Source organism: Furipterus horrens, unplaced genomic scaffold (assembly GCF_987537825.1).
Source record: "Furipterus horrens unplaced genomic scaffold, mFurHor1.1.pri manual_scaffold_1, whole genome shotgun sequence".
Taxonomy (NCBI): Eukaryota; Metazoa; Chordata; class Mammalia; order Chiroptera; family Furipteridae; genus Furipterus; species Furipterus horrens.
Window position 1 is genome coordinate 61,331,274 of NW_028327171.1, and position 11,737 is coordinate 61,343,010.

At 38.3% G+C, this 11,737-nt stretch overlaps 1 protein-coding gene across 1 annotated transcript; it reads right to left on the reverse strand.

The window, feature by feature from the left end:
- Window positions 1–1,621: 1,621 nt before the first annotated feature.
- COMMD2 (COMM domain containing 2) lies at window positions 1,622–11,053 on the reverse strand. Its single transcript, XM_090286009.1, has 5 exons — window positions 10,938–11,053; window positions 10,760–10,837; window positions 10,006–10,088; window positions 9,268–9,441; window positions 1,622–2,579 (listed from the first exon to the last, which is right to left on the reverse strand). The coding sequence occupies exons 1-5, from the start codon at window positions 11,002–11,004 to the stop codon at window positions 2,382–2,384; spliced, it is 600 nt and encodes a 199-aa protein (XP_090142135.1). The 5' UTR covers window positions 11,005–11,053; the 3' UTR covers window positions 1,622–2,381.
- Window positions 11,054–11,737: the final 684 nt, after the last annotated feature.

The window sequence follows — 11,737 nt, forward strand, 5'->3', positions numbered from 1 at the left end:
AAAATCAGTTTATTAATAATCCAAATGTTTTAGTAAGAATTTAGTATAAATGACTCATAGACATGGACAATAAGGAGGGATATGATTGTGGGAGAGGGAGTGGGCTGGGTGGGGGAGAGATATGGGGGAAAATGGGACAACTGTAATTGAAAAACCAAAAAAAAAAAAAAAAAAATCTATTCATCAAAAAAAAAAAAGAATTTAGATAGTGCCCTGGCTGGTGTGGCTCTATGGATTGAGCACCAGCCTGCGAACCAAAGGGCTGCCAATTCGATTCCCTGTCAAGGCACAAGCCTGGGTTGTTGGCCAGGTCCCCAACTGGGGGGTATGTGAGAGGCAACCACACATTGATGTTTCTCTCCCTCTCTAAAACTAAATCTTAAAAAAAAAAAAAAAAGAATTTTGATAGCAATAGATAGAAAGGCACATTACTCTGAGTCAAGAAAGTTGATCATACAGGACAGTAGAACAGTGATCGCATCTGCAGAAAATATGTTCATATACAAGCCACCAAAAAAAAAAAAAAATTCAAATGTCCCATAAAATCATTAAGAGTTGTCTATGAGGGTTGGAATGTTTACACAAGAAAAGGAAGAGGATGACTAGATGGCCTGTACCAAAAAGTAAGCTCCAAGTTCAAAAAGATGTCAGGAGACTGCTCCCAACTCACTTTGGCCCAAAAAGGCGAAGAAGACAGCACATCAGAAAGAATAATGGAAAAGAGAGAGAGGAGGCCAGGAAAGTGTGATTCAAATGAAAAGAGATTAACACATGCTTTCTTGTTTTGATTGGCATAAGAACAGTGGATATGAAGTGGAAGAAAGGTTGCCCTGAGGGTACACAGGGCTATTATTTCAATCTTGGCTGGGGTCAGTCCTGCTTATCTTCCATCAACTATTGTCAAATGTGAAGCTTCACAGGGCTATTTTTATCATCTAAGCTTGGCAGGCATATTGCTTTAAAACTGGATGACATATGCTACTATTTCATGTGGTATATAAAGTTTCCTTTTGTTGTTAGTTTGTTAATATGAAAGTTTCATTAATCAAGTTATCACTGTAATAAAAATTATTTCTGATTATAGTTTGTTAATACCTGATATAGGTATTTTGCAACTGAAGAACATATACCTTTGGGGAAAAAGCGAGCCACATGTCTGCAGTGGGCTGATGGGTGGCAATTTCAATTGTGCTTTTCTTTCAATGGTCTCCATTTCCGACAGGCTAGCTACTAAGAAAAAGAAGAAACATGTCACTCTGACCTGAAAATTTCTCAGGAGGCAAAGTGTTAATAAGAGCCTAGAGTGCAGCTTAGAGTCCCACGATTCAACAGGCCTTCCTGGGTTGCTCCATGGGGATGAGACTCTCAGAATAAGTCCCCAGATACATATTTAAGACTGAATGCCCTTTCCCACCCTTCCATGATTTTTCTCCATAAGCCTCCTTTTTTCTTTTAAGTCTCCCTGTATCCCTGAACTCTATCAAGCTGACCTGACACATTAGTATCTGAGATTTTTAGGCCAATAGCTTATAGTTACCTACTAAAAAACCAAACCAAAACAAAAATCTAGTTTATAAGGAAGAAGGGATATTTGCTTGAGATGTAGTAAACATGATCTCCCTTTCCTTCTTTATCGTTTATTCAAACAAAAATATAAAAGTGATTGTAATTTTTATCCACATAATTAAGAATTAATTATATTATTCCCGCATGCATTGTTTATAAATGTAAATGACAGCATGTTTCTTAGCTGCTTTGTATACTAGAGGAGAAAAAGTAATCCTTGACAAAGTCCAATATATGACGACACAAATCTGAGCACTAAATATTTAAGCTAATAAGCCATGACAATTCAAACTTAAGCAACATGGCATAACATAGCATTTAAAAGGTTTATATTTATTTCCAACTATTCTGTAGCTATTAACATTCATAGGTTCCTTTCAAAGGTCAAAAACACTGAATTGTCTAGACATTCTGAATAGTAACAGTATCATACTGTGAATTTTATTTTCACATTTTGGTCAATAAGGAGGAAAATAACAAAGTTAAGCAGTCACAAGAAGTACTAAAAAAATGATAGTCATTCATGTATACAGATATGAACAGTAGAGATTCATTTCCAGTTGATTCAATCCTATTTACACACTTAAAATATAAAATACGTGTTAATTTGTCAAGAAAATGACCACATTTAGCACCAGGAAAGGAACTTTATGTTAGCCTTTGAACATGACTTTATATCTTGTCAAAGAAAAACAACTTTCATAGAATCTTTATGTAGTTATCAACATCAATTAATAAAAAAATAGTTTTAAAAGTAATTGCTGTATATGATTAATTCACAAGCACTTTAAAGGGAATTAATCTTAAAACTGGGACTACTTGATATTGCGCACAACTCTTCTACAGTGGTTTGTCTTCATCTCTTCCAATGCTTGTTCCAATTGCTGAACCAAATGGAGCAGGGTGGCTGGGTCTGTCTGCAGAACTTTGGTGTTGCGATCTCCATTCTGATTAAGGTGTAGCTTTATAGTCACTGTTGGTTTTATCTGTTGCCTGAGGCTTCTGCTTGCAAGCTTGATTTTAAATGGAGTAAGAACATAATAACTATTTAATAATCATGCTGAATACATAACATTTATAATTACCTTATACTATATACAAAAATCAAATTTCAGATAAATCACAGACTTCAAAATGGAAAGTAAACTTTAAAACTTTTTTAAAAAAATTAAAAAATTTATTTTTAGAGGGAAGGGAAGGAAGGGAGAAAGATAAGGAGAGAAACATCGATGTGAGAGAGAAACATCAACCAGTTTACTCTCACACGCCGCTACTAAGGACCTGGCCCGCAACCGAGGCACGTACATGCCCCTGGCCAGGAACTGAACTGGCAACCTTCTGGTTTGCAGGACAATGCCCAACCCACTAAGCCACACCAGTCTGGGAATAAACTTTAAAAATTTGGGGGGTGGGGTGGGGAAGAAAAGAAATGAGAATATATATGCAGCCTTACAGTGTGAATGAATTTCTTAAACATGATATAAAAGGCAAAAACTGTAATGAAAAAAGTGACAAGTTTAGCTACATTAAAATTATTAAATTTTCTTCAAAGGACACCTAAAGATGGTGGAAAATCAAGCCAAAAAATTAGAGAAGTTATTTGGTACCACAAACAACCAAAAAAAGATCAGTATCCAAGAATGCACAATTGCTGTGATTTAAAAGGAACAAACACAAAACAAAGACAAAAAATATGCAGAAGACCTAAGCAAGCATTTAACAGAAGTAACACAGACAAACACAGGCAAATATGCTCAACTTTTTTAGGAATCAAAACAATGGCCAATAAAACCACAAAATACTGTTTTACACGTATCAGCCTAGCAAGAATTAAAGAGCTGTCCATATGGAGCACTGCAAGTGATGGAATGGAAACTCGTGTCCACTGAGGTGAGAGTGATGAGAGAATCGCTTTGGAAAACAATATTTATTACCAGTAATTCCACTCTTACACATATACATATATTCATAACAGTATTTGTTGCTAAGTGTCAAAACTGGAAACACCTTAAATATTCTTTAACAGAATTGATAAATTGAGACTATTCACACAATGGAATGCTGATTGACAGCAAAAAGAAATACACTACAGCAAAATGAATTTTCATGGATATATCTAAAAAATTTTCAATGAAAAAAGCAAGTTGCAAAATAACACATGAAAATCTAAAAAATATAGTTTACTGAAAAGAAAAATGCATGTAAAAAAAAAACTATAAGTAAAAAATAACAAAAATCAGGATGGTCGTTACCTCCAGTGTGTTGGGAGAGGGCTCTGACTCGGAAAGGGAGATTCAAAGGTACTGGTTTTGTTCTATTTCTTAAGCTTGGCAATGGGTACTTGTTTTATTATTCTTCTCTAAACTGAATATCTATAATCTTTTGTTTATATGATATATTCCAAAATTTAAAAAAGTAAGTACTACTGATATATTATTAAAAGAAAATAGCCACTAGAAACAATAATCAACTTGGAAATGATGGTACTTAATCCTCGCATCAGAGTGTGCTCTCTAAAGACCATTCTCCCTTAAAAAGGAACCAGGACCTCCTTGGATAGCTGATTCGATTCAAGTCTAGGACTGGAACTGCACAAGACGAAACTGAAACATCTTGTTATACAAGAAAGCAAGATTGTTATCTTAAACTATTGGAGTAGTGTCAAAGGACAAGAAGCCAAACTGAAGATACTACCAGTGAGTAACAAATCTAAACCTAAGATTTTGGATTAACTTAATACTACAACATAGAATATCCTGACTAATAACTTCTAATTAATTCTAGGTCATTTGTGCATCCAAAAAAACTCAAGAATCTGATCCAAAGCTGCAATTTAATGTCTCAAAATAATACGGAAACAACAGATCAATCCCTTTGGATGAGCTAGTCCCCAAACATAAAATATGTATTTGTAAGATAAATTATCTCTGTAAGATTATTTCTCTAGTATAGAAGATTATAGAAAAGCAAACAGTAATAAATATAGTTACTAAAAATACTACTCATTCATTCAATTATGCATAGTTTATACTTCTTCTTTCCCCTATACCTGCACTGACAGATAAGGACCAAACGTAGCTAGGTGTGCAATTAAGCCACCATGAAATTTTTGTTGAAAGACTTAAGGTCACTCAATCTATCCTCCCATTTTTAGATAAACAGGATATCTAAATAACCTTTACAGATAATTATCTGTACCACTCTTCAACTTTTCTAGATAAAAATTACAGAATATTCCTAACAAACACCTAGTAAAATTAAATTAGGCCTAATTTTTTTCTCAGAAAGAAACTGGAATGACAGTCAGTAGTACTACTACAGGATAAAAAACTGTACCCCATAAAGTTCTTGATATGAACTTATTTTAATGGGGATAAAATTCTGTCCTTCTCCCTGTAAAAATAACAACAGCAACTTTAAATAAATCATCCCTAAAGGTAACATCCTCCTCCACCAATCTCAGATGCATTTAATTTACTGATGCTATTAACAAAGGCGTTAATTATGCTTGCAATTTATAAAGTACAGGAAATGTTTCTATTAGAAACTTAACTACAATGATTAATTTATTCCTCATAAACAACTGCACAATAATTTGATGGCAACTATCCACTCATTGCCAGTCTCCATGAGACAAATCAGTTACTCAGAAATGAAAGTTTCTGTATCCTGTTTCTAGTTTCCTAGCCTTTTAGCTGGTTTTCATTTGACAAGTGTGCCTCCCATAAGCAGAAGAATCCCCTCCATTTAAAATCCCTTGTAATAATGCCCTGACTGGTGTGGCATGGACATTGTCTCGCAGAGCAAAAGTTGCTGGTCCATTTCCTGGTCAGGGCACATGCCTGGGTTGCAGGTTTGGTCCCAGCACAAGAGGCAACCAATCAATGTTTCTCTCCCTCTCTTTCTTTCTCCCTCCCTTTCCTTCTCTCTAAACATAAATAAATAAAATCTTTTCAAAAAATCCCTTGTAATAATTTCAACTAATAAGCATAAAAGATAATTACTGCTGAATCTCATGAACATGACCATCCCCACTTCTCTCCCACCTGGTTATTATGAAAGGACCTAAACATAAAGACTTAACCAGTGATCTCTTCCTCCCCATGAGCTCTCCAGGAATTGCTGCTTATGATGATTCCAAGAGCAGAAACTGTACCTTGTTCCTTGTACCTTGTATCCATACCACATGATAGGCATACAAAAAATATTTGATAAATTAATTTAAGAATGTGCTTACCAGCACTAGCCCTCCTCCCCACCATTTTTATAGTTAGCAGTGAATGCCTATTATATGCCAGGCATTGCCTGGGGACAGAGCAATCAACAAGACACAGTACCTGCCCTCATGGAGTCTATAATCTGGTTTATACCAAAACCTTGTTAATATCTATTCAAGCACTCATCACACTAGATTATAATTGTTAAACTCCTCTAACTGAATTTCCATAACCTATTCGGACCACCTTACCATTATTCAGATCAGGAAGAATCCACTATAACAGTGGTTTACAAACTTCATTGCACATTAGAACTACCTGGGTGAATAGGGAGCTTTCAAAAATCCTGACACCCAGGCCAAATCCCATTCCAAAAATCAGAATCTCTGGGGGGGTGGAACATAGAATTTTTTAAAGCTCCCAGGTCATTCCAATACGCAGTCAAATTTGGCTAAGCTAGTGCGTTATACCACGTATTCAACATGCTCATTCCCATATGCATGTGGGCCTTTACAGCTTACACTGTCTTCTCTGTCAAAAATATTTACCCTGGTTTTCTCTATTCATTTATTCTTCTGAAATCTCATCTGCTTTTGCTGAAGCTTTTCTGGCTCATTTCTGAACTAACCTACCTGAGCTATAGCTTTTTTGAATTACTCAGTTGTACCTTGACTTACATAATTCTATTCTTTTTCCTCCTCCTGAACCATATTTTACAACTATCTCTACTTACTAGTTATTTTGAGAACATCTAATATCCCTAAATGAAAATATTTTTTCCAGCTAAGAAAGCGTCATACACTTTTGTTTCCTAAAGCATTTAGCAAAGGACTGATCAGCAAATAAATGACATTCAATAAACATTTCTTAATCTACCTGTCACTGATTGATAAAGGGCTACATGTAATAGTCTGAAAACTTCCCTTTGGTTATCTCTATAAAACATAACTGAATCTCACAAATATAATGTGTACAGAAGCCAGACACAAAAGAACATTTGCTTAATCAATCTTTATACAGAAAGCAAAAGAGCAGCAAAAGTAACCCATGTGTTGGAAGTGAGAAAGAGGAAAGGGGAAGTAATTGGTAGGAGGCGAGGAAGATGCTTCTGGGATGCTGGTCACGGGTAAGTATTGATTTCATGGGTGTTTTCACCATGAGAAATTCACTGATCTGTGCACTCTTCTATAAGTGTATTTACTTTAACAGAAAAGTTTTTAAAAATCTAAGCATCACTTTAAAAATTCTGCATAGGACTTCCAGCCAAGATGGAGGCCTAGACAGACATGCTGCATCTCCCTCCACAACTAAGAAGGAATACAACTACCTCAAAACTAGACACAATATGAAGTTCCAGAAAATCGAGCTGCATGAAGTCCAACAAAGATATAAAGAAAAAATACTCATCCAGACAGGTAGGAGGGATGGAGCCAGGGTGGAGAGGAAGCAGTGGTGGGGGCAGCAGCAGCGGTGGCGGCAACAGGCCAGCAGAAAGCGCAGTTACACATTTTAAAAACTCAGGAGGGACACCTGGGGAGCGCTGTCAGCACCTGACCACACAGCACAGCTCACTGTCCCAGCACCGGGGAAAATAAAGCCTCATTGCTTCTGACTATGAAAACCAGTGGGGGTTGGGGAGGAGGAAGAATCTGCGGGTCTCTCAGTAGAGTCCGCTTGTTTAAAGGGCCCCCACGGTCCTAAAACGTCCACAGACCCACCCATTCTGGGAACTATGGCCAGGGCAATAGCTAGAGAGGCGCCAGTCCCATACGAAAGTGGGAGAAGTACCTGGAAAAGGGGTGAGTGCTGAACAAGCAGCATTGTTCCCTCTCAGACCCCTCCCCCACATACAGTGCCACAACGTGGTGAAACTGGTCGCCTTGCACTGATGAATACATAAGGCTCCGCCCCTTACAACGTAACAGGTGACAGCTCTACCTAAGACACAGAGGCAAACAAACACAGGAGCCTGTCAAGTTGAGGAGACAGAAAAGTATGGCCCAAAACAGGGAACAGATCAAGGTTGCAGTTGGAGAACTAAGCGACAAGAAGATAGCCAACCTAACAGACATAGAGTTCAAAACACTGGTGATAAAAATGCTCACAGACTTGACAGATATGCTTAAGAATGGCAAACACACAAGGGAAGAAGTGAAAGCTATGCTAAGTGAAATGAAGGAAAATCCACACAAAACCAACGGTGAAGGGAAGGAAACCTGGGTTCAAATCAATGATTTAGGACATAAGGGAGAAAAAAACAGTCAACCAGTACAGAATAAGGAAACAAGAACTGAAAAAATTGAGGAGAGGCTGAGGAACCTCCGGGACAACTTTAAACGTGCACATATCCGAACCATAGGAGTGCCAGAAGAAGAAGAGGAGCAAGAAATTCAAAACTTATGTGAGAAAATAATAAAGAAAAACTCCCCAAATTTGGCGTAGGAAATAGACATGCAAGTCCAGGACGCTCAGAGAGTCCCAAACAAGCTAGACCCAAAAAGGACCACACCAAGACACATCATAATTAAAACGCCAAAGTTTCGAAATGAAGAGAAAATCTTAAAAGTAGCAAGAGAAAAGCAGAGAGTTACCTACAAAGGGTTACCTGTAAGACTTTCTGCTGATTTCTCAAAAGAAACTTTGCAGGCAAGAAGGGACTGGCAAGAAGTATTCAAGGTGATGAAAAGCAAGGACCTACAACCAAGATTACTCTATCCAGCAAAGCTATCATTTAGAATGGAAGGGCAGATAAAGTGCATCCCAGACAAGGTAAAGCTTAAGGAACTCATCATCACCAAACTATTATTATATGAAATGTCAAAGGGACTTACTTAAGAAAAAGATCAAAATTATGCACACTAAAATGACAATAAACTCACAACTATCAACAACTGAATCTAAAAAATAAAAAGAAAACCCAACTAAGCAAACCAGAACAGGAACAGAATCATAGGTATGAAGATCATTTGGAGGGTTATCAGCTGGGAAGGGAAAGGGGGAGAAATGGGGAAATGGTTCTGGTATTAAGAAGCATAACTGGTTGGTACAAAATAGACAGGGGGAAGTTAAGAATAATATAGGAAAGGATGAAGCCAAACAACTTATATGCACGACCCATGGACATGAACTAAGGAGGGGTGGGATTGCTGGAGGGAAGGGGGATACTGGGCAGAGGGGAGCAAAGGGGAAAAGAATTGATATACTTTAACAACATAATCAATAAAATATACTTAAAAAAATTGCATAGCCATCTCCTTTTCCAAACTAACCTATTTCTTACAAATCTGCAAACTAAACTGAATTGACATATTGAAAACATAAGAAAATGAACTACTTGTGAAATGGCCTGAAAATAAGCATTAAAAAAACGGAAGTTTCAAACCATAGTTTGGTTAAGGTGGTAAAGAATACAATAAGCCTGGGGATGTACACCTAAAATAAATCTTATATTCTATTTCAGATTTTAAAAAAGAAGAAGCCATACCTGTACATCTAGTCGCCATTCTAGGCTATGGTAACTTGGAAGGTCTGGTGCCAATTCACTCAGAATAGTTCTTATCTCCTTTCTGTTGTCCAAATAGAGCTGAAGCAACAATTTGTTCAATTCTTCAGAGAATCCCAGAACAAAAACAGAGTCTTGGAAATCCAGTTCAGAAATCTAAAGAGAATTGAGTTCAACAGAACATTCAAATTTACCTTTTCCTAGGAAATGCTAAAATAGTTGATACACACAAAAGAATATGAGATCCCCTAATTCTTTTCTGTCTAGATAAAGAATCAATACCCTCAAATTAAAAGCAATCTTTGCCCACTATTTTAAAATCTGAGTTTCTTATATATAAAATACTTTATTAAAGTATAAAAAAGAATTATTAAAATGCCCAATTTCCTCTCCTATTCTTCATCCAGTCAGATACCACTAATAATGCAAACAAAAAGTACAATCTATCATTATATTCTTCCTCTTCTTAGGATACATACTATCGCATATGGCTCAATAACGTGCAGAATTACAGGCAACTCTAATTTATACGAGCATGAGGAATTCATGCCAGCAGATTGTTATAGTCATATTGTTTAGGCATGGCTTCTCCAAATCAATTATAAACCATTAACAACATTACTGAGGTAAGTAGGTACCCGCCAGGGTTATGACGTAGAGTATACATGACCTTCTTAAGGTTCCGTAATATTGTACAAGGCAGTCCACAGGAGACCTTACCATGAGCTTTGAGCTTTCAGTGAGCAGGTATGTTAATCCTTCCACACCATGCTGGACAGTGTCACTACTCACATTGAGTTTTCCTGAGAAAAAAAAGAGGAAAAATGAGCAAATACATTACTGTGTGATATTTATCCTTTTTTTCAAACTCTTATTTAAGAATATTATCCATTATTACTTTTTTTTTCAAGCACTGCAATTAATGAGTCGGTAATAGCCTTCCATTCGTTCTCTACTTTCTTCCAAATGGCTTCAGTATTTCTCGCCTTCTAACCTTTACAAAATGCTGACTCCTGGAGGCTAGTACCAGGGGCCTGTCCGTCTCTTGAATGCACACAGCTCCTATAAGCCTGGCAAAAGAGGAACTCAGCAGGGACTGCCGTAATCCAGCCCCTCGTCCAGCGGGGAAAAAGCAATACTTCACCAAAAGTAGGTGTGTGAGCAACTAATAATAACCAAACCCTTATCGGACTATTCCACACACTTTGGTGAAAGTAAGTCTTATAGTATCACTGGCAGATGTCTATTTTACACACGAGGAGGGCGACGTAATTAATAGAAGCTTAAAAAATCGCACAGGTACTTAGGAAACCTGCAGGATGTGCGCCCTGACTGAAGAGCCCTTCAGGTTTTATTCTACCACAATGGGATCGGGACCCTCGGAGTCGCAATAACCCCTTTCTCCCCACGACAACAGAGAATGGCTAGCACTTCCCCTGCGCAGCCTGCAGGACCGCGCCCCTGTCCTTCTTACTGGCGGCGCCGTCGTAGATCTTGGGGTTCGCGCCTCTCCTCAGGAACTCCACCGCAATCCGCCCAAACTCAGCGACCACTGCAACCGAAGCCAGGAGATCATGAGTAACAGGCGCTCACTCCCCCTGCTTCATTCCCCAGACCCCAGACCACCACCCTCCGCAGCCGCGTCCCCTGACCCGAGCTGTCCACTTGCGGCAGGAAGGCCAGGTGTTCCTTATGCTCCTCGGACAGGTCCAGCAGCATCTTCGCTGGGCGGCCAGCCTCACCCTTACCGAAGACCCCGCCCTCCCCACTTCCGGATTCCGAGTCCTACCGCAAAGAAGCTCCGGCCCCTCAGCATCCCGCGCTTTGTGTTCCGGACTGTAGTCCTACACCCGAGCGCCCCTGCGGTGCGTGCTGGGCGTGGTGGGTAGGGACTAGGATTACAAGGTTCGTTCTCTTCTCTCTCAGATGTAGCCAGCTGAGTGCAAGGTGCTAGTCTCTGTTGGGGACAGAAAGAAGTTTAAAATCCGACACCACCCCCTGCGGAATTTACAATAGCTAGCAGTTATTAAACACGGTGTCAGGGACTGTTCTTACCATTATTGTCCCCCTTAAAGATAAGGACACTGAGAAGTCAAGCAAGTGAAACTAAGTTTTATAGAGCTATTAGTTTGCACAAAGCTTCAATATATGTTGTTTTGTTTAATGTATCTTATTTAATATATTCGCTATCCATTAACTTATCTAAAAGATGGAGAATCAAAGCTCCAAAATCACATCACAAGCCAGTGACAGAGCTGGAAGGAGAGGATCAGATGCCTTGACCACTTTTTCAAAAGCCCATCATTGTACACAGCAGGCCAAAAGCTGAAGGTTTGTAACAAGTTCTGTGAATGATTATAAATTAGGATAAAGATGATGATACCTGCAAGGACTGATGGTTACACAGCTCAGAACAATTTATTTTTATCTGTTGAGCACAGTGTGAGAATTC

Excerpts from the sequence above, each read along its gene's own strand:
- COMMD2 (XM_090286009.1), bottom strand. The coding sequence starts at position 11,004 with ATGCTGCTGGACCTGTCCGAGGAGCATAAGGAACACCTGGCCTTCCTG. Across the intron at positions 10,838-10,937 it reads GCCGCAAGTGGACAGCTCGG|TGGTCGCTGAGTTTGGGCGG; the intron begins GTCAGGGGACGC and ends CTTCGGTTGCAG. Across the intron at positions 2,580-9,267 it reads AATGGCGACTAGATGTACAG|CTTGCAAGCAGAAGCCTCAG; the intron begins GTATGGCTTCTT and ends TTTAAAATCAAG.